The 22,812-nt window shown below is 38.5% G+C and overlaps 1 protein-coding gene across 2 annotated transcripts in view; it reads left to right on the plus strand.

Annotated features, from left to right (window-relative positions):
- capzb (capping actin protein of muscle Z-line subunit beta) overlaps positions 1 to 22,812 on the plus strand; it is a 111,349-nt gene that overhangs the window by 74,723 nt on the left and 13,814 nt on the right. For both annotated transcript variants that reach the window (XM_048561626.1, XM_048561625.2), the window contains exons 4-7: positions 3,664 to 3,777; positions 8,556 to 8,697; positions 10,779 to 10,895; positions 17,827 to 17,892. In XM_048561626.1, the coding sequence (XP_048417583.1) occupies positions 3,664 to 3,777; positions 8,556 to 8,697; positions 10,779 to 10,895; positions 17,827 to 17,892 (439 nt within the window). The remainder of the gene's footprint in view (positions 1 to 3,663; positions 3,778 to 8,555; positions 8,698 to 10,778; positions 10,896 to 17,826; positions 17,893 to 22,812) is intronic.

A 22,812-nucleotide genomic window follows, 5' to 3' on the forward strand; every position in this document is an offset into this window, starting at 1 on the left:
TCCTTGCTTGTAAAGTGATGAGTGAACTTCTTTCATTGAAGACAAATAAACACAAACTAGACTTCAATGAGAGAATCCAGTTTGTCAAAAAGCGATCTACTTGTGTTCTACCAGTTCAGATCTCTTGATTAGAAATGGCTTGCTTGGATGACTCATTGGATCAATTGCTAGATGTTGCCATTAACTGATGAGGAAACGCCCTAATTATATATCATCGGGCAAAAGGACTTGTTAAAGTTTGCTTCTGATTATACTACTCCATAGTCAGTTTTGATTGCAGTTACAGATTCACAGATTGTAACATGAAGATAGTTACATGCAGTTAGAGGAGCGCAGCAGGTCAGGCAGCATCAGAGGAGCAGGAGTTTCAACATTTTGGGCTAGGACCCTTTATCAGAACTTTCATCAGAATCCTGATGAGGGGTCCAGGCCCAAAACATCAACTCTCCTCCTCTGATGCTCCCTGACCTGCAGTGTTCCTCCAGCACCACTCTGTATTGACTCTGACTCGAGCATCTGCAGTTCTTACAGTCTCCTAGTTACGTGCAATTGTTAGTCAAACCTCCACCCATCCTCTTCTGCTCGGGTAGATAGCTAAGCAGACAGCCTACTTTCAAAATAACTTGATAGAAATGAGTAATTGGATCATAAGATGAAGGAGCAGAAGTTGTCCACTGTGCATTTCAAGTCTGCTCTACCAGTCAATGACATCATGACTAATCTGATGATCCTCAACTCTAACTAAAAACTGAAAGAACTGTGGATGCTATAAATCAGGAACAAAATCAAAGTTGGTGGAAAAGCTCAGCATCTGTGAAGGAGAAAACAAGAGTTAATGTTTCGGGTCCGATGACCCTTCCTCAGAACTGATTTGCTATGCTCTGAGAGAAGAAATTCTTCTTCTTGGGCTTCCTCTTGAGCTCTTGCTCTGAGATTATGCCCTCTGGTCGTAGGGCCATCTACAAGGGTAAACAAACCTCTTTGCATCTACTCTGTCAAGTTCCTGTTGAATCATAAACGTTTCTCAAAGTTTACTTCTCGTCCTTCTAGGCCGAAACTACTTGATCTATCCTTGTTAAAAAAAATCCCTACATACTCAGGATCAGCCTAGTGAACACATTCAGGACTGTTTTTGATGCCTGTATATCCTAACTTCAATAAAGGGACTAAAGCTGCTCACAGTATTCTAGGTTCTATGCCTAGTTTGAACTAGACTTTCTGTTTTTATATATTTTCTAATTAAGTCTGTTAAGATGTTATTTCACGCTACTGGAACAGTTATGACTTGAACCTAGACCTCCTAGCTCAGAGGTAGGAACACTCCCTCTGCATAAGAAGAGCCCTGACTCCCCTAATGTCATTCCCCATCTTCTTTGAAATAACAGCCAACATTCTAATTGCCTATTACCAGCTGAACCTACATACTACCTTATCATGCTTTTTATGCACAAAGTCCCCCAAATTCCACCTCTCTGTAGTCTTTCTCCATGTAAATAATACTTGGCAACTCCTATTCTTGTCAGAGTGAATAATCTCATATTTTCCTACATTATATTCCATCTGCCAAGTTTTTGCCCACAAACTGAACCTGTCTGTATCCCCCATCTGAATGGTTTGTGTCATCCTTATTACTTGCCTTGCCTCTATTTTTGTGTCATTGGCAAACTTGGTAATAGCATGTCTACATCTTCATCCAAGTCATTAGTATATATTGTAAATAATTGTGGCCCCAACACTGATTCCTGTGGCACTCAATAAGTTACAGGTTGCCATTCTGAAAATACATAATTACAGATAAATTTTATTTTCAAATTTGTTTGTGGGATGTGGGCATAATCACCATCTTGCCCTTGAGAAGATGGTGGTGAGCTGCTTTCCTGAACTGCTGCAGTCCACCTGCTGTGGGTTGACTCAGTGCCACTAAAGAGGGAATTCCAGGATTTTTGACCCAGCAACAGTGAAGGAATGGCAGTATGTTTCCAAATCAGGATTGCAAGTGGCCTCAAGGAAAACTCGAAGGTCGCGGTGTTTCCAGGTATTTGCTGTCCTTGCCCTTGGAGATGGAAGTGGTTGTTGGTTTGCAAGGTGCTGTTTTAAAGATCTAACATGCACTGCAGGAATTCATCTTGTAGATAGTACACACTGCTGCTACTGAGAATTGGTGAGTTGGAGGTAAGTGGACTCTTGTGGATGTGGTGCAGTCATCATCTTTGTCCTGGATGGTGTCAAGCTTCTTGAGTATTGTTGGAACTGCAGTCCAGACAAGTAGGGAATGTTCCATCACAAACCCAGCAACAGTGAAAGATCGGAGATATATTTCCAGGCTTTGAGGGAAACTTGAAGGTGCTGGTGTTACCATATATCTGCTGCCCTTGTCCTTCGAAATAGAAGTGGCCGTGGGTTTGCAAGGTGCTTTATCCTGTTTCCTGTCAGTCTTCCAGAGTGCTGTTGGAGTTGTATTCATCCAGGTAAGTGGGGAGTATTCCATCACAATCCTGACTTGTGCCCTATAGATGGCTTTGAGGAGTCAGGAGGTGAGTTACTCACCGCAGTCTTCCGGATCTTGTAACCACTGTTTTTATGTGGTGAGTCCAGTTGAGTTTTTGGTCAATGATAAGCCCCAGGATATTGATAGTGGTGATTCTGTGTTCACCAACAAGATTGTCTCTGTCTCTGTCTCTTACTGGTGATGGTCATTGCCTGGCATTTGTGTGGCACAACTATTTGTTGCCACTTGTCAGCTCAAGCCTGGATATTGACCAGATCTTATTGCATTTGAGCATGGACTGCTTCAGGTCCGAGGAGTTGTGAATGGTGCTAAACATTGTTCAGTCATTTGGCGAACATCCCCACTTCTGGCCATATGATGGAGGGAAGGTAATTGATAAAGCAGATGAAGATGGTTGGGCCTAAGACACTATCCTGAGGATGTTCTGGAGCTGGAATGACTGATGTCCAACGACCACTAACATCTTCCTATCTGTCAGATTTGACGGTGACTGCCAGAGAGTTAGCCCCAATAACCATTGATTCCAATTTTGATAGGCCTTTTTGATGCCACACTCAATTGAATACAGCCTTGATGTCAAGTGCTGTCACTTTCACCTCATGTCTGGAATTCAGCTGTTTCGTCCATTTTTGAACCAAGGCTATAATGAGCTGAGGCGCTGAAACCAAACTGGGCGTAACTGAGCAGGTGCTGCTTCATAGTACTGTTGGTGACACCTTCCATCACTTCCATGATGATGGAGAGTAGACTGATCGGACGGGAATTGGCCAGGTTTGATTTGATCTGCTTTCTGTGTACAGGACGTATTTGGGCAATTTTCCACATTGCTGGGTAGATGCCAGTGTTGTAACTTTACTGGAACAGCTTAGTTAGGGGAGCGGTAAGTTCTGGAGAACAAGTCTTCAGGATTATTTGCCTGAATGTTGTCAGGAGCAATAGCCTTTGCAGTGTTCAGTGTCTCCAACCATTTCTCGATATTATGAGAAGTGAATCAAATTGGCTGAAGGCCAGTGGTATCTGTAATGCTGGGGCTCTCTGTGTATTTACTGATTTATTGGATAATATGCTGCTTTTCTTTCCTAAAATAAACAAAGTGCGCATAGGGGCTTTGGTAATGCACATGTTTCTAATTGTTGTGCTTCTTTCTTTCTCAGGTCACCATGGAGTAATAAATATGATCCTCCTCTGGAGGATGGTGCCATGCCATCAGCTCGCTTGCGAAAACTGGAGGTTGAAGCCAACAAAGCATTTGATCAGTACCGAGACCTGTAAGTCTTATGCCCAGTTAAGTTTAATAATATTTTCCCCACTACTATTAATGCAGTAGGTCCAAATTTAACCAGAGACATTTATCAATTGTTTTAAACCTCACTCTCTGTTGGTCCACCTTTTTAATCTTAGAATTACCTTCAAATTGGTACTTTCTAATTTGTGACATTAATTTCAAATGATTACCTGGAATGTGACTGCTGAATAGTGGAAGTTTTTACATGTTATCTGGATTTTTTTCTAAATTCTACAGTGGACTGGCCAATTGTATTGACCTTAGGTACTGGTTGTATCCCCTCAAAGCCCATGTGAATTCCTGATATCAGTGTACAATGATTCAGTCTCTCTTTCTGTTTTGAAACATTTTATAATGTTAAAAGCTTTCCAAAAATTGCTTCAGATGACTGACTTGGCTGGAATAGAAAGATGCCAATTCTGATCTCAACAGAGAAGCAAAAAACATAAAAATACGGTTTGTGTGTTGTTCCAGTCATCTTTTGGGAATTGATTTGTTCCCATTCTCCTCCATTTGTTTTGCAATTAAAATTGAAATCTTGTTTTCTTTATTTGTTTTTGATGTATGGGCCATCTACATTCCTTAAACAATGCAACCGTTGTGGTGATAAGACTCCCATGAAATTACAAAATGGGAAATTCCAAGATTTTGATCCAGTGATGATAAATGACTGACAATATACTTCCAATTTTAGATGAGGTGTGACTTTAGTTGGAGATTATATGGTTTCTGTAATATCCTGACCACCTTGGTGGTAGAGACTGCTAGACTTGACATGCTGTTGAAGGAAGGTTGGTGACTTGCTGCAGTGTATGTGGCGTGCAGTATATCCTGAGCCAATGCATGAATGATAAGGTGATGAATATGAAATTCATGACAACAGGGGTATTTGTTTTAAACTGTTTATGTTAGCGATGGTGTTAAGCTTCTTGAAAGTTAATGTGGCTATATCTTTGCTGCTAAGTGAAGAATATCTGAGCTGCTCTAACTTAATGTAGGTGGTAAATATGCTTTGAGGAGTAAGCAATTCATTATCGAGTACCTTGCCTGTGCTCTTGCTCTTGCAGCCAGTATGTTAATAGGGCTGCTCCAGAGAAATTTCTGGTCAGTAGTTACACCCAAGGCATTGGTGGGAAATTTTGTAATGACATTGACTTCAAAGGTTGAAGGGAGGTGGCTAGAGCTTTTTCTGGAATTTATACTCTCTTAAGCATTCTAACTGTACATTTATAGATTCATACAGCGCAAAAAAGGCCCTTCAGCCCAACGAGTCTGCACCAACATAACTACCACTAAAAGTGCACTAATCCCAATTTCCTGCACTTGTCCCATATCCTTGTTATGATATTTATAGTAATAATTGGAATAGCATAGGTTAGATGGGCTTCAGATCAGTATGACAAGTCAGCACAACATCGAGGGCCGAAGGGCCTGTACTGTGCTGTTATGTTCTATGTTATACCAACACTTTTAACCTCTCTCTATAGCTTTATCATGAGCCACATTATTATCAAAGAGGTTACAAGTGGAATTGAACATTACAAAATTGTCAGTGAACAGTCCTACTTAAGATCTTGTGACAGATAGGGGCCTTAATTTAATATCGCGTCCAAAAAGCCATCACCCCCAGATAATGCAAAATTTACGATGCGCTTGCGTCCTGGTGCATGCATGTTCACCCTTCTTGTTTAAGGACACATACTGTGAATAGAGCCTAAGCACTTAAGATTTTATGCACTCATTGAAAATCTAGTTGCTAACAAAGTATTTTCAAAAAAATACAACAGGAGTTGAAATGTAGATGGCTATCCAGAGGGTGTTTGGTTCAAACTAAACTGATTTGTAAGGAAGTGGGGTTGCAGTGTAAGTAAAAACAGACTTTTGTTGACCAGTATATCGTTTGCATATTTTACAAGGAGCAAGGCTTGTCTATAAAAGCTGAAAATTGCTCTGCCCTCTGGTAGGCTTTTCGTATTCGAGTTGTTTTCTGTTTAGTGGGGGGAGTTCTCCAAAATCTGGCATTTGACAAAGCACCACTATTATGTTGTACAATATTATTATATATTTAAGATGTGCTGTATCCTGCCAGTATTCTCCCTTGAGTTTAATGCATAACAGATTTTTCCATCTCTGTAACGCTGCAATCATTCCATGGCTTATTCACTGAGCTGCAGTTATATAAAATAAAACAATTTTAAGAGTTACTTAATCAAGGCTAATTATTTTGCAACGGACTAGTGCATTGTCAACCATACAATAATAGTAGTGACATGTTGCAAGTGCCATTTTTTAAAAAACTGGTATACAATAATTTACGTGGCTGGTGTAAGAGAAGGCATATGCTTACCTGTATCATTTTTATTTATTTCTTGGGATGTGGGAGTCGCTGTTTTCATTATCCACCCCTCGCAGCCCCTTTGAAGTCAGTGATGAGTTACTTTTTTGAACTACTGCGGTCTGTGAGATAAAGCTACCCCCAGCAGTGCTGTTAGGCAGGGAATTCTTAAATTTTGGCCAAATAACAATGAAGAAACAGTGTGAGATAGTAACAACTCTTGATGCTGGAGTCAGAGATACAGTGTGTCTGTGCTTGAGAAGTGAATTTGTAGTTCATAGTGTACATCTATAAGACTGTGTAGTTACATAATCCATGTTCAACCCAAATTTAGGCCAGTAATACTAGGATGCGTTCCATTATTCCGGAAAGCAAAACTTTAAAGGGTGACCTTCGGTTAATCTTGAGAGTAAGTGTTTGAGATGCATTTTGTTTGTCAGTTGCCTATGGGTCACGCAATGTTTCTTTAATCTCGTAGACTGAGTAGATCAATTCCAGACTTCCACATTGCTCAGCTGAGCCTTGTTTCCCATGCCGCGCACCCCCCCCCCGCTTAGTGCTTCTATGTCCTGTATTGTGGAATTCAAAACTGCACAGAAAATTAAGTTTCTTTCAAGAACTGATTGGTTTGTTCTATACAATAGCAAAAGCCACACATTTGTAGGTGCTGCTGTCAAGAAAACACAAATTAGTAAAAAATGTTATACTTGCGTGAAAATTTTGCACTTCCATTCCAAAAGCCACATTGATATCTTTGTCCAATGCTCCTGTTGATCGTATGTTACTCGGAAATGGCAGTTTACCAACACCATAATTTTGGTGCACAAGAACTTCACACTGAAGTTATCATGGCTTTTTATTTAATACTATTTACAGCATATTTAGCATCCTTTAGATTGATGCATTGTGTAAATTGAGTGATCTCACCACATCCAGAATGCATTACTTACGATTAACTTGGAAAAGTAAGTTAGGATTGCATCTCTCCTAATATTCCATTAAATTTCACAGTTCTAAAACAGATTTTCTTATTTGGATAAGTGTACGCCCATAAGAGAGTTTGTATTTCCTATAAAGCAGAGTGTAGGAGCCTGGCCACATACTGGAATATAACATCATGTCCTTTCCTACACAACATGCAGAAAATACATTCAATCTGTGACAGCCTCAAACTGACTGCCTTCTGGTTACGTGACTACCAAGATGTATTTCCAGATTTCTTTAGAGAACTTATTTTAAAAGAAAAGGGAACTAAAAGCAAGTACTGTATTTTTCATAAACGTGTTTTGGTGGTCAGAAACTCATAGGTTTCAAAACAATATCTGCTTACCTAAATGCAGCTGTTAATTGCATATTTAAATGTCTCAACAGAGTACAGAAATTGAATAAGAGATAATGGGAACTGCAGATGCTGGAGAATTCCAAGATAATAAAGTGTGAAGCTGGATGAACGCAGCAGGCCAAGCAGCATCTCAGGAGCACAAAAGCTGACGTTTCGGGCCTAGACTCTTGTTCATCGCTGATGAAGGGTCTAGGCCCGAAACGCCAGCTTTTGTGCTCCTGAGATGTTGCTTGGCCTGCTGTGTTCATCCAGCTTCACACTTTATTAACAGAAATTGAAGAGAATGGTTTGACCCATTGAGCTCTCCCAAATGCTTGAAATGTTCTGTGACACATCTATCAATCTAAGACCAAAGGCTGCTTAATTGATATAAACATGATCTAGTTATAGCTTACTAAATCACAACAAATGCACACAAAAATTCTTGATCCCCAGTACCATTGTCAAAGTCTTTTTGTCTTCCCTGTGGTCCTTCAAGAAAGGTAGCTGTACTGAATTTTATTCTTAATCATACAAATTGTTAATATGGTGGTAAACTACCGACAATTGAGTAGAGCCGCAACAGAGTTTTGTAACATTCAGTATCAAATTTGGAAACTCAACCTTAAGACATTTTTATTTGGGGCGATTATTGCAATTCATGATGTTCCAGATTTGAAGAATACCACTTGAAATGTAATATTGTCTTTCTGTATCAAATATTCTTTTAAGTAGTTCATATTTGCATGTTTCATTTCAGAAATTTTATTACGTTTCTAAAACTACAAGTGAAATCATGCAATATGTAGGAAAATAAATTGATCTGTACACCCTTAGCATATGATCTGTCTGTACCGCTTGTAAACAAAGATTTTCACTGTATTTCTGTGGACATGACAATAAATAAATAAATCAATCAAAAGTTGCCTGGACTGCCATTTTGATTTTGGGGAATGAACTGAATGACACTGTTCAGGAAAGGTAACATGGGAGCCTTATGAATTATAAAACTTTGACTTAGAATAGTAGGTATTTGGGATTTAATGAAGCCTGTGTTCTTCATGCAGCTCTATTTTATTAACTCACATTTATGTGTGACTGGCAGATATTTTGAAGGAGGAGTCTCTTCTGTCTACCTCTGGGACTTAGACCATGGTTTTGCTGGTGTGATACTTATCAAGAAAGCTGGTGATGGATCAAAAAAGATCAAAGGCTGCTGGGACTCCATACATGTGGTGGAAGTTCAGGTACATCCTGAAGGGAAACTGATAGATTCTGTTTCAAGATAGTTAAGTTTTTGAAAAGTTTTCTTTTGTTAATTCTTGGAATGTGACTAAACTTGGCAAGACCAGCATTTAATGCTCATCCCTAACTGCTAAGATGGTGGTAAACTATCTACAATTGAGTGGAGCCACAGATATGGCAGACTGGGTAAGGATTGCAGATTTCCTGTCCTGAAGAAGTGAACCAGGTGGATGTTATTGCCAATCCATAAATTTATGATCATTTCATTTGAGAGTGTTTGTGTTGAAATTTCTCAAGATGTTGTGATATAATTTGACCTCTTGTATCCAGAGTATTAGTCATCTCCTCTCGTTTATTGTAAGTCCAGTAATGTTACCAACATGCTACAATCCCCCTTGAAAACAATTTGCTGAAAACTCAAGAATTTTTGTGCAGGTCAAATGTCTGATTTTTAAAATTTGTCAACTGTTAGCTGTTAATCTAAATCTGTTCTGTGCACCATGACGCCCTTTCACATTGCCCTGTGTCCTACCAACATAACTAATGTATGTTATAATGCATAGTACGTGAACCAGTGTATCTCGTACCCTGATAGCAGACTCTCTCTATTGTCTTTTAAAATGGGAGACTGGGGGCACATAGTATTAACTGCAGAATAAGGTTTGTAGGTCTTGCCTTGACTGTTCCTCTTTCAACATTATGCAAACTTAACATATTCCTTGAAAGATATAGAAAATTGGCCTTTCTGCCAGCTATGGGTACTGCAAAGTAGTCCATTTTGCCAAGCACAAATGTGGATAACATCTTCAATATTATAGGCAAACAAAATCTTTAATAACCGTAGTGTAGAAAAAGGTGATTCCCATGAAATCTTGAATTACATTGAAATAGAAGACAGCTATTCAGCTCTTTAAGCCCTTTCTAAAAGAGGTGTTCCAGATATCCAGTCATGTTTTTCAGTGGGAAAGTGCTCCCTGATTTCACTACTAGCTGATTAGCTACAATTTTAGGAAATAGTCCTTTTTGTTCCCTTTCAGAGGCAACAGTTTCTCTTTCTACCACATTGAATCCACCTGTTATTTTGATTAGATCACTACTTAACCGTTGAAATTCTAGGCAATGCAAACCATGTTTGCACAACCTGAGTTCATAATCCTTTCAACCCCCTATTATCATTCTGGTAATTCTACTACATGCCCTTTGTAAACCCAGTTTATTAATCCCAAGGTTTGGCACCCTTAATTGAACGTGCAGTCAGTAGGAATCTGACCAAGACTTCACACAACTGGCTATCATTTTCTCTTATTTATACTCCAAGACCCTTGAGTTAAAGACTATATTTTTTCTTCAGTTTGTTTCAATATATCAATTTTTCTAATTTTGTACAGGAATACCTAAATCTTATGCATCTCTTCATTTCCTAATTTTTCATCAGAATGAGTTACTCCAACTTGACTTATTTGATCCAAAGTAGATGGTTTCATGCTTTCCTGCGTTTAACTGCATTTGCCCAGTCACTTTGTAATATCCAGGCTCCCATCTGCGCAACTTACTATGTCTGATAGTCATTTCTATCAGACTATCTGATAGTCATTCAGATTGTCTACTGATTGTCATTTAAATGTTGTCCAACATTCTCTTCCTTCATGCAAGCTGAATGTAAAGTATACATGTTTTAGTAATTAGAAGAAGGGCTAATAATTCTGTTACCAAAATACAGCATTTAACGACCCTGGCATAGTTGCAAACTGCATTCCATGCAAATATACCAGGTGCACCCTTAATTTATAAGTGTCATAATATTTATAGACTCTTCAGACATTTTTAATATAAAAGGTGGCCATTTGATCACTTTAATTGGAAGTCTTTGTTGGAACAATCGAAAACTAATCCTACTGCCTTTCCCTCCTGTAACCTGTGTTCTCCTGTTTCAGATGCTTATCCGTTCCTCCCTTGTACACTATAATTGTCTGCATCTTGAGTACTCCCTGTTGCCAAGCACTCTATACTTGAAATGCAATATTATGTTTGAAAAAATATGTTGTGTTTGCAACAGATGATTCATATTTAATTCAATTTCTAGGAGAAATCGAGTGGACGTACTGCTCATTACAAGCTGACTTCTACAGTTATGCTTTGGCTACAGACAAACAAGGCTGGCTCTGGCACTATGAATCTCGGTGGCAGTCTGACCAGACAGGTACAGTATTGTGGCATGCTTTTGATTCCTTGGGGTAATGCTTTTCAAGATTACTCACCTCTGCTTTTAATTTTCTCCTGCCTACTCTGCTTCAAAAGTTTCCATTTAACATTCTTTTAAGAGGGGTTTGGTCAACTGAAATAAGATTCAGAAGTCATTCTTTTGTATCTTTAGATAGAAAGTTCGCAACCTAGAACATTTCTGTACCTAAATTGTTAAAGTTTGGGTAGGTGAGGATTGAGTCATTTGGTGGTGGGGTTGGGGGGGCTGGTGGCAGTGTTACATAAAATGCAATATTTAAATTTTTTTTGTTCATTTATCTGTGATTGTAGGGACTGTTTAAATTGTGGGCCACCTCTTATTAGGAGAGATGTTTTGCACCCAGTTTACCTCTAGAAAACGGACTAACATCTGATAGTTAACAATTCAATTCTACTATGCCCATTGTCGGGATGAAACTGTTCAGCCAAAGTTGTATCTTCTGTGCAGAGTACTGCATCATGTGATATTGAGTTGTACTTGCACAGGCAGGCTGATGTAGTGAAACATATACAGGCAAACTAGTTCAGTGATCACCATATTTAGTGATTCTCATTTAACCCCACCTCATTGATTTGATGTTACACAGTGATTATGCATTTATATTGATAAGTCAGTTTCTCAATGCGCTTTGCCATTTGGCATGTTCTGAAGCAAATGGAAAAGGATTCCAGTTTGTTTGTGCTATACAGTGCCTAATGGTTAAAATCCCAGGGAATCTGATCCATTCTGCTTTTGTGAGACTTCAAACAGTGTGTAAACTTTATTATAGCTTGCTAATGATAGTTAATGTCTGTTTTATTGTTGAAGTTAAATGATGGATTGTTGTTCTTTACAGTAAATAGTCACATATTGGCTTTTTGTATCTTTGCAGAAAGCCACGCTGTGGCTCCTTTTCTAGGATACATGGCTATGGCAGTGGTGAATTGTACATGTAGACAGGTAACGCAAGGTAGCATATTGAAGCCTTTCTTTATGACTCTGCCATAGAGTATTTCTGAAGGGTGCTGCCCTTGCGTCTTGCTGAGTGACAAAGGCAGGACAGAAAAATCATGTTACTGCTTGTATGTGCATTGTAGTTACTCGTGTTTCATGTTACTTACACTCGTTCTTAAAATCAGCATTAATAAAAGATTTTCGTGGTAAACCTACAGTCAGATTCATTGAGTACAGATACATGAATCCCTTATCCTCACGCAGCATTTGACCCATTATGCTTATTCCAGCATCTTTTGGAAGGGCAGTCCAGTTAATTGCACTCCCCTAGTCTTTCCCCAAAACCGTGCAAGATTTTCTTTTCAGGTATCTATCCCTTCTGACAGTTTCAGGCATTGCATTACAAATCATAATTTTCTGATAAAAATAATAATATTTTCCATCCTCCAGCTCCAGTTCATTTGCCAACAGTATTTGCATCCTTCAGTAACTGTCCACTCTGCCAGTAGAAGTATTTTCTCTGTCTCTGTTCTATCACAAGCCTTCATAGTTTTTGGTTACCTCAGTTGAATCTCCCCTTCGCCTTCTCTGCTGTGAGGAGAAGAATACCATCTGTTCTAATTTCCCCATTCAGCTGAAGTTGCTCAGCTCTAACACTGTTCTGGTAAATCTCTGACATCCTTCCTAATATATGGTATCAGAATTGAACATGGCACTCCAGCAGAGCTCAAACCATAAATTTATGAAAGTTTCACATATTTTCCTAGCTTTTCTACTCTTTGTTAAGAGTACTGAGTGTTTTTTTTCTTTTGACTGCATTATCTATTTGGTCATGCTAACTTCAAAAAGTTGTTCCTACAACACTTGAACCTCTTTACCCTTGGTGCAAATATTTTTGTTGCTAAATGTATTATATTTTAGGTATTGGTTCATATTCCATGAAACTTCAAAAACCTGTAATTAGTATTTAACTGTTCCACATATTTTAAGCTTGTTACTTATGCCTTTACGAGACCAGAGAATTTTGAGGATGAATATTCGTCTTTGCACAGTATTTAAATGTTTGGGTGAAAGTGTTTTTGGTAGAGCTATTCTATTGAAAGGTTTCGTTTCAAAGTGTAGAAAGTAAAATATGAAGCTTTAAATAATTTTTTGTGTCATACAGATTTAAGTTAATCTGAGCAATTGCTTGGTAAGGAATAGATGAGACTGTAAAACTGCTATCTTTAATACATAGATCAGGTAACATAGGTCAGCTGAATTGGCTCTATCAATTTGTGAGTAATAGTTAATTTTAATTATTAAGTGATATCAAGAAAGATGAATGGGGATACAGCACTATATGCAATGCGTGTTCAATAGCAACCAAAATCGATGTGGCAAAAATAGCCTCTTAATTGAGCATCCGCTGTGGTGCAATTCCAGGAAATGGAATCCAAAGTGCAGTTTTACAGTAGTTTCTTTTATATGCAGTTTTTACATACATTGAAATTTTAACACTGTGGTATCTCATGGCTTTATTTATTGTACACAAATTTGCATGATATCTGTCCTGCTGGGGAAGCTGGCAATAGTTTAAGCACTTGCTAAATGCTGGCTGTTAGTCCTGATGTGATTAGTGTCTGTCCAATCTGAGTTTGCATAATTAAGAGGTGTTGGTCCTTTTGTCTTTAAAGTTAGTAATGTTAGTAGAAATACTGGAGCTTTATGATCTAAACAAGTGAGAAATTACAAGTGTATAAATAAAAGAATGAAGGATATTAAACTGATCTCCGGCAGCTGGGATTTCATCTACCATTGCAGGTTTTTGACAGTTCCTACGCATTCGTTCATGCAGTTTTAAGTTTCTTAAAGAGGGTAGCGATCCTATATAATATGTACTTAAAAAGTATAACTCCATACATTAGTACAAATTTGTAGTCCTGAATAAAAGTTAGAAATAGTTAGTACAGTGTTATTGAAGTAGTTAGTGCATAACGAAATTTCACAAAGATAAAAAGCAGCAGACAGTAGGGACATGCTGGTGGAGGAAACTGTTTGATGCCCTGCAGCCTATTCAGGTCCCAAGAGTCGGTTCCTAAGGGCTAATTAATGTTAAAATCTTTCCATAGTTTTGAGTGAGTTATGGATTCACTGTGGCGAGAGTGGCATTGTTCTGAGTAAGTTAGTGTATAAACACTTATTCAGGGGTAGCCTTTGTTACAGAAACAGCTCTAAACACTGTTTGAAGCATGGGGTCGATAAGAATTAAAAGGTGTAAAGAATCAGTGGTGGATTGGCAGCCTAGGAAGGGATGTGTTACTTAATTTATCGTATAAGAGTAAAATATGCTGCAAAACGTGGTTTAATGAATGAATGGAAACAAGGTATAGTAAACATAGAGCACTTGTGAGTGAGTTAGTAAAGAGAATACAATATCTCACATATACTAAGGCAAGATTGGACGCCAAATGTTTACTGATGAGTTGTAGAACAGATCGAAAGGAAATTAGAACACCCTTATTGAGGATGTCCGAGATGAAAAAGTGCACTTCTCAGAAAGAGTGGTTTGCGAGGTAAACTCATAAAAGTTACAATAAAACCTTCATTTGCTAAATAGCTGGCTGCATTTTGGGAGAAAAGGTGACATAGTCCCTGTATGGTTTACATGATCAGTAAAGATTTTGTTTTTGGATGTTTATAACATATCGTGACTGGAGTTTTGGGGAAAAATTGAATATTATTATCCATTGTATTGGAAAATGGTTTTTCATGTTCACTGTTGCATCTTAAAAGATGAAAGAATGGTCACATTTACTGTTTGATAACATCTGGAAAATATCATCTGTTTATTGCAAAGTGGAAAACTACATTAAACATTTTTGAGTCCTGAAGACCTAAGTTATAAAGCTTTTAAAATGTAGTGAAACTCTGTGTAGTGTAAATATTTTATAGAAGTGAAGGGTAAACACTTTTATTTCTCTGAGAATAAAGCCAAGAATCATAATTACTGCTGAACTGTTGATCTTGCCAATAAAAACACTCTTCAGGGAAAATGGATGTTTTTATACTGCTTGCTGTCAATTCTGTACAGGATTAACTTCAACTTATTGTCCATTTAGACACTTAGCTTCTTTCTTTCAATTTACTGCACAAGTAATGTGTAATTGACGTGAAAAATTTGTTAAGATTGCCTCTTAGCATACCTATGGAAGTTGTGAAAGGTTCTCGTGTAATACCGATATGACTGATCTAAAGATTTATCAGGTTTCAGTCCAGGGAGACTGGGAATAAGAAAAGTTTGAGTTGATACAGGTAAAGCACAGGCAGGAGGGACTAATTTAGTTGGGATTATGGTCGCATGGACTAGTTTGACCGAGGGGTCTGTTTCCATGCTGTATGACCCTATGAATCTATCTGCTCAGAAGCATATATTACAAACTTTGTTATAAAATGGGACACACGTGTCGGGAGCATTGCATTGGTCACAACAAATCACATACATCAGAACTCTGCTGGAGCTCAGTGAGGTGTAATTGAAGTGATAGGTATTGGATACGAGTTATTTCAGTGCTGAGAGGTATTGATAAAGTTTCATAGGTGTGAATGACATAAATCATGGAATTAACAGCTAAATGCCAACTTGAATTGGAAACTGGTTCAGTATGGGAAATAAAAATAAGGTCTTAGAGACTGACTAGTAATCTGTCCTGAGTCCCTCCTGTCACCTTCCACAAATGCTGTGGAGAAGAGTCCTTTTGTAACATTGGGTTATATGTTTAGGTAATAAATGTATGCAAAAGTATGTTTTGTAGGGAATTATAACAATTATAGATGATACATGGTGCTCAAGTCATTGAAGGTGGTAGAGCATGTAGAGAGAGCATTTAATATAAGAGGGCACAAAGTGATGAATTGTAAAACGTAGTATATGTGATTTGGAGGAAAAAGAACCATCTAGATGGTTTGGATCTGGGATGCCCTGCCAGTGGTGTAGGCAAGTTCATTGAGGCATTTGAGAGTACATTACGCATTGTTTCTGTTCAAGTAATTATTTGAAGCTGGGGGGAAAACAGGAGAATGGCACCAAGTCACATTGCTAATTTGGAGAATAGATACAGTGGGCTGAATGGTCTCCTTCTGCAAAGTAACACTTCTGAGATTTCACTATTCAGAGCAGAACCTAATTGTTCTTGGAATCTGAGAAATATGCCTGAACTTGTCTAATTCAAAAATTTGCCACCTGCATCAGTCCCTTGGAAGTTAATGTCCATTTAATAAAGTAGATAGAAGTGAATAGATTTAATGGATGTGTTGCAGAAGACTACAAATGAAGGCTTTGCATGTTGTATTTAAACCATTCAGTTTAATGCCAGTGACGGATTAAGAATCTTCCGTTATACCCACAAGAAAGCACGATTTTCATGCCTAGAAAAGTTTTGTTTTCTATCTAACTTTGTAGAGATATTAGTGGTGTTTAATTTCTGTTCGACAGTGAATAGGACATTTTCAGGCTTAAGCCTTGGGACATTTTATCATGTTAGCTGTAGGATTATAAATGCAAGTTATTATTTACCAATAATATTCTTTAATTACAAATTGGTAATCCGTCTAATCTGTTCAAGCATAGTGGTTATGTGATTAAGATATCAGTTGAGGCCTGAGCTAATAATATAGAGACGTGATTTTAATCCCACTGTGGCAGCTGGGTTATTCAAATTCAGTTAATCACATAAATTCGAATCAAAAAGCTATTATTGGCATTGGTGACCATGAAGCTGTTAAAAATGCCATAAAAACCTGTCTGGTTCACTGATATGTTTGAGGCGTGAAATCTAAGTGTTCTTATACAGACTGGCCTATATCTGACTCCAGAATCAGCAATATGGTTGATTCTTAACTTCTGTCTGAAGCAGGTGGACCTCTTGACCTTTTTGTCACAGTGGTCCACCAGAGACTGTCTGAACCTTTATTGGTATTTGAAAAAAATAGTTAGTCAGGTATTTAACTGGAAGCTCACCATCTTTTTGAGGATCATTCTGGATGGGCACGGATGCTGTCGTTACATCTTTGAACTAAAAAAGAACTATTGCTTCGTACAACTCCCCTGTTGACTGCTGTCATTAATTGGATCTTTCACGTGGTTTCTCCCTTTATTTGCAGCACATCTCAACCATGGGGTTTTATCCAAACAGTACAAGAATGGAATGTTACATAAGGCAGTATATTGGGAGGGTCGTGCCTTACTTAGCCATGTTTACGTACTTTTAAAAAAAAGTTGTCCTTGACAGGTGTAAGATGTTAGATGTACATTTTATATCAGATAACTGTTTCATTAATTTAGAAGTTTCCAGGATGAGAAGCGTTGTACATGCTAATTCTGCCATTGTGAAGAAATCCCCTATTCACTGCCCTGTGTGCATTGTTTGAATGTGATAGCCTGCTGAACGATTAGTCATTGTTCTCAGCAGACCACCCATCTAATGCAGCATAATGAGCCATGTCGGTACATTTTTGTCATTGGTTATTCTTTTTAGTAATTGTATGAATCATGGAAAATATTTGGGCACCAGCTATCGAATTGCTGCAGCTGCGGAATTAGGTCTTTTGAAGAATACTGTGGCCTGATAAATACCCCCATTGTATCTCGGCCTGCAGGGTCTGATGGTGTCCAGTTTCGTGAACTTTCACAACTGCCCATCACCAAGTTACATCTATAATATGCAAACAGATGGCCAAAGGAAATGTTACAGTGGTTGCTTTGGCTGTAGTGTGTGGTGCTTGAAACCAGTTGTTTCGAAGGAGTGACTGTGAAACTGCATATGGGTCTACAGAGATCATCTGCAGATGGAGCAAGATTGAGAATTATCTTTTTGAGAACTCATTCACTGTTTTAATTCAGTTGTGAACTATGATCTCACTTGTAGGAGATTTCTTTCTTCAGTTCAGCACAGTGAATGAATTTGTCTTTTCACAGATGGAGAAAGATGAGAATGTGAGTGAATCATCGCCTCACATCGCTAATATTGGGAAGCTGGTAGAGGTAAGTGGAGCTATTCTCTATGTAAATAACAAAACATTCTAAGACCCATCTGGAATTTCTCAATCAAGTAGGCAAGTTGATTCTTGCTATAAACTAGTGTACTGTAAAGAAATGTGCTTTAAATGTCGTTCTACATGTGATCATTGATCTTTTGAACTTTGTGAATACTTTTTAAGAATACATTTAGGATACCTGTACTCTGCCAAAGAATTTGAGGTTTTTACTTTGTTTTCTGTAAATGCAATGAATACATTCTTAATCCTTTTTATTCCTAAGAGTTATTTTTACTTTAGTTACTTGTAGTACTCGCAATATTTGTGGAAATTTAGGTGACACCTTTAGCCTGATCCAGTAACTGAGCTTGGACATCTAGATGGTGCACATTTTGTTGTATGTACTGTTCATTCTATGTCTTCATAAAAATGATTTTTGATCATTATAATTTCACCGAACCTGTGGAATTGTTGAAAGCATCTCCACTGTATGCAGTAACTATCAATTATCCACAATTGCCTGAAGGGGAGAAAAGTAACACCATGACTGCAGAATTCCTATCTGACTTCTGGGATTCAGCAGATTCTCTTAGACGCTAGGATTGTTCCAAAGTTGTCATCCTTACCTTTCCAATGCATTTAGTTGAGCTATACCCAGACCTTAAAGGAAAGGTGTGGAACTCTTCTAAGTTGAATATTTTGTTGATGATGGAGTGGTTATGTAAAGAGTTACTGTGGCACATACGCATTGTATCAATGAGAAATAAGCATTAGTTACTCTGAGGTGGGAGTTTATAATCCAGAAAATGAACTGACTGAAAAAGACCAATATGTTCCCATGTCTGAGTGACAGATTAGGGTGCACCATTTGCAGAGAGTGAGAACCTTGTGTCTCAGTTGAAGGGTAATGGTCTCTTAAGTAGCAAGCTGCATGGGAATGAGCAAATTATGAAAATTATAATTTCAGTTTAATCTCTTTTGTCCGTGAGTGGTATGATTGAAACATTGTAGGCCAAAAGAAAGCCACTTCAGCCTGTTGAGCCTTGTCAACTGTCTGAAAAATTAATTCATTCTGTTATTTACTAAGTAAGGCTGTAAATATTTTCCCCTCAAGGTTTTATCCAAAATCTTTTTGAAAACCAGTGGGCATCTGGGTGGGATGCTCTTCAGAGGGTTGGTGCAGGCTCACTGGGCCAAATGGCCTCTTTCTGCATTGCAAGGATTCTATGATTCTAAGTGGAAAGCTGCTGCCAAATGTGATATTGACATTCCACTCATCTTTCCACTAGCTGGCAAGTAAAAACCTGTATGTTCACATTCAGTGTTAACAGAACCATCTTTTACTGACAACAACAACACTTACTCGGATGGACAAGTTGTTTGATAAATGATGTATTGCATGATATATTAAATCAAGACTAGAGTTATTAGAATTTTTTTTTTAAAATATCAATTCTCTTTAGAACATAGAACAGTACAGGCTCTTCGGCCCACGAAGCTGTGCCAAACTTTTACCCTAAACCTAAGGTCTATCTAACCTCCATTGCGACATTACACCATCATCCATATACCTATCTAATAGCCGCTTAAATGCCCCTAATGAGGCCAACTCCACTACCCTCTCCGGCAATGCATTCCATGCCCCTATCACTCTGAGTGAAGAAACTACCTCTGACGTCTCGCCAATATCTACCTCATTTCACTTTAAAACTATCTCCCTACTTAAAAGCTACATCCACCCTAGGAAAAGTCTCTAGCTGTCTACTCTATATATACCTCTGATCATTTTGTACACCTCTTTCAAGTCGAAAATTCATCTACCCTTGAAAACATTCAGTGAGGTAGCTTCAACCACTTCACTGGGCAGGGAATTCCACAGATTCACAACCCTTTGGGTGAAGAAGTTTCTCCTGACCTCAGTCCTACATCTGCTTCTCTTCATTTAGAGTCAATGCCCTCTAGTCCTAGTTTCACCTGCTCGCAGAAACAACCTCCCTGCTGCCACCTTATCTATTCCCTTCATAATCTTATATGTTTCTGTAAGATCTCCCCTCATTCTTCGGAATTCCAATGAGCATACTCAGTCTCTCCTCATAACCCAGCCCTTTCAACTCTGGAATCAACCGAGTGAATCTCCTATGCACCCCTTCCAGTGCTAGCATATCTCTCCTCAAGTAAGGAGACCAAAACTGCACACAGCACTCCAGGTGTGGCCTCACCAGGACCCTAGACAGCTGCAGCATAGCCTCCCTGTTTTTAAACTCCATTCCTCTAGCAAAGGCAGACAAAATTCTATTTGCCTTTTTAATTACCTGCTGCACCTGCAATTCTACTTTTAGCGATTCATGCAGAAGGACACCCAAGTCCCTCTGCACAGCAGCGTGTTGCAATTATTTACTATTTAAAACATAGTCCATTTTGTTGTTATTCCTACCAAAATGGATGACCTCACACTTACCAACAGTGTACTCCATCTGCCAGACCTTTGCCCACTCACTCAGACTATCTATATCCCTCTGCAGACTTTCAGTGTCTTCTGCACACTTTGATCTACTCCGCACCTTAGTGTTATCGACAAATTTTGACACACCACACTTAGTCTCCCAACTCCAAATCATCTTTGTAAACTGTAAATAATTGTGGTCCCAACACTGATCCCTGAGGCACACCACTAGCCACTGACCGCCAACCAGAAAAAAACACCCATTTACCTCTACTCTTTGCTTTCTACTGGTCAACCAATCCTCTATCCATGCCAATACCGTGTAATACCGTGCAACTTTATCTGATGTAGCAGCTTTTGGTGTGGCACCTTGTCAAATGCCTTCTGGAAATCCAGATACACCACATCCACAGGCTCCCCTCTGTCCACATGCAAGTAATGTTCTCAAAGAATTCCACCAAATTAGTTAAACATGACCTACCAGCATGAGCCCATGCTGGGTGTTCTCATTGGAACAATTTATATCCAGATGTCTTGCTATTTCTTCCTTAATGATAGATTCAAGCATTTTCCCCATTACTGAAGGTAAGCTAACTGGCCTATAATTACCTGCTTTTTGTCTACTTCCTTTTTTAAACAGTGGCGTCTCATTGGCTGTTTTCCAATTTACGGAAACCACTCCAGAGTCTAGTGAATTTTGGTAAATAATTTCTAGTGCATTTGCTATTTCCCACATCACCTCTTTTAGTACGCTGGGGTGCATTTCATCAGGGCCAGGAGACTTGCCTACCTTTAGCCCCATTAGCTTGCCCAGCACTGCCTCCTTAGCGATAAAGATAGTTTCTGGGTCCTCACCTACTATAACCTCTTGCCATTAATTTTCAGCATGTTATTTGTGTCTTTCACTGGTGAAGACCGACACAAAATAACTGTTTAATGTCTTGGCTATTTCTTCATTCCCAGTTATTAAATTGGCCTTCTCATCCTCTGAAGGACCAATGTTTACCTTTGCCACTCTTTTATAATTTTTATATTTGTAGAAACTTTTGCTGCCTGTTTTTATATTCTGAGCTAGTTTACTCTCATGATCTACCTCACTTGTCTTTATAACTTTTTTGTGGCTTTCTGTTGGCCTTTAAAGATTTTCCAGTCTACTAGTTTCCCACTACTCTTTGCTTTTTTGTATGTGTCTTTTTTCAATCTGATACTTTACTTCCTTAGACATCCATGGCTGGCTTTCTGAGATAGTCTCAGTTCAGTTCTTGATATGAATGAAACCTCAACCCATGATTGTGTAAACAGATCTAATAACGTTTATTCATACCTGACGCTCAGTGGTGATTCAACTGAGAGGCCAAGGAGAGAGCAGGCATCCCTGGTGAAGATATCACAGATATCAGCCCACTGATTAGAATCTAATAGGTGCATGTACGGTGAGTTTGCTATTCCCCTTCTGGTGATTTAATAGGGAGGTAAGTTTTCAAGAGGTACGGAGCTATGCATCCTGCTTCATCAAAAATGTCAGGGTCAATCGAGCTTTGTTTCCTCAAAATTTACTGTACAAGATTTCAATCTGCTCCTAAACAAGTTAACAATACTGAGCCTTCTGGACCTGTTTTAATTTGGCAATGTTTTGTGAGCGAATATTTCATTTACCTGACTACCTTAGCTTAACAGGTATCAAACTGCATGCATTAGAGGTGGATCCATATTATATTATTTTGCAGGTGGAAAAATCATTTCACTGCCCATCTGCCATTTTGACTAAACATGTAATACTCCCTTCCACATTTCACAATGTTTATTTTTGTGAAGATCGAGTTATACTCAAAACAAAATTACAAAACATTGTTGTGTCATTTGGTGAGATGTGTATTATAGTCTAACAGCACAATCCATGCACTTAGTTGTGATTTGTATGCTTTACTTGTGGCAGTACGCTAAAGCAAATTAATTTCTTAATCATGCCAAGAAACGCTGTATTCTGGTTTCTTGGTTTTAATAGGTGTCTCTGGAACATTTGTTTGTTAAAGTAAAACTACAATTTCCATGAATTATCTATTTCATAAGAGCACCGAAAAAGGAAGGTGGAATTGACCTTTTAGCCTTTCAATCCCAATTCCTATCCATTGAGATCATTGCTGATCCAGTCCATGCCATTTTCATGTACTATTCTTCTATCCCGTAAAGTTTTCTGTATTAGAGGTCAATTGATTTCCAACCTGAACAGGCTCACTGAACCCTCACAGCCGTCTTGTAGAGAATTCCAATGACAATCTAAACATTTCTCCTTGTTCTCAGTCCTAAATGGCCTGTCCCTTGTTCTGAGGCTGCATCCCTTTCTACTAGGCTCCTCCTTCTCCCTTCCCTTGCCAGCAGAAACAGTCGATTCCTAAATGAATGTCCGAGATGTCTCATTCTTTAAAACACCTGAGAATTGTCGCCCAGTCTCTTCTCATAGGATAGTCTCTCTATCCCAGGAAC

The sequence above is a fragment of the Stegostoma tigrinum genome, chromosome 28, assembly GCF_030684315.1.
Source record: "Stegostoma tigrinum isolate sSteTig4 chromosome 28, sSteTig4.hap1, whole genome shotgun sequence".
Classification (NCBI taxonomy): Eukaryota; Metazoa; Chordata; class Chondrichthyes; order Orectolobiformes; family Stegostomatidae; genus Stegostoma; species Stegostoma tigrinum.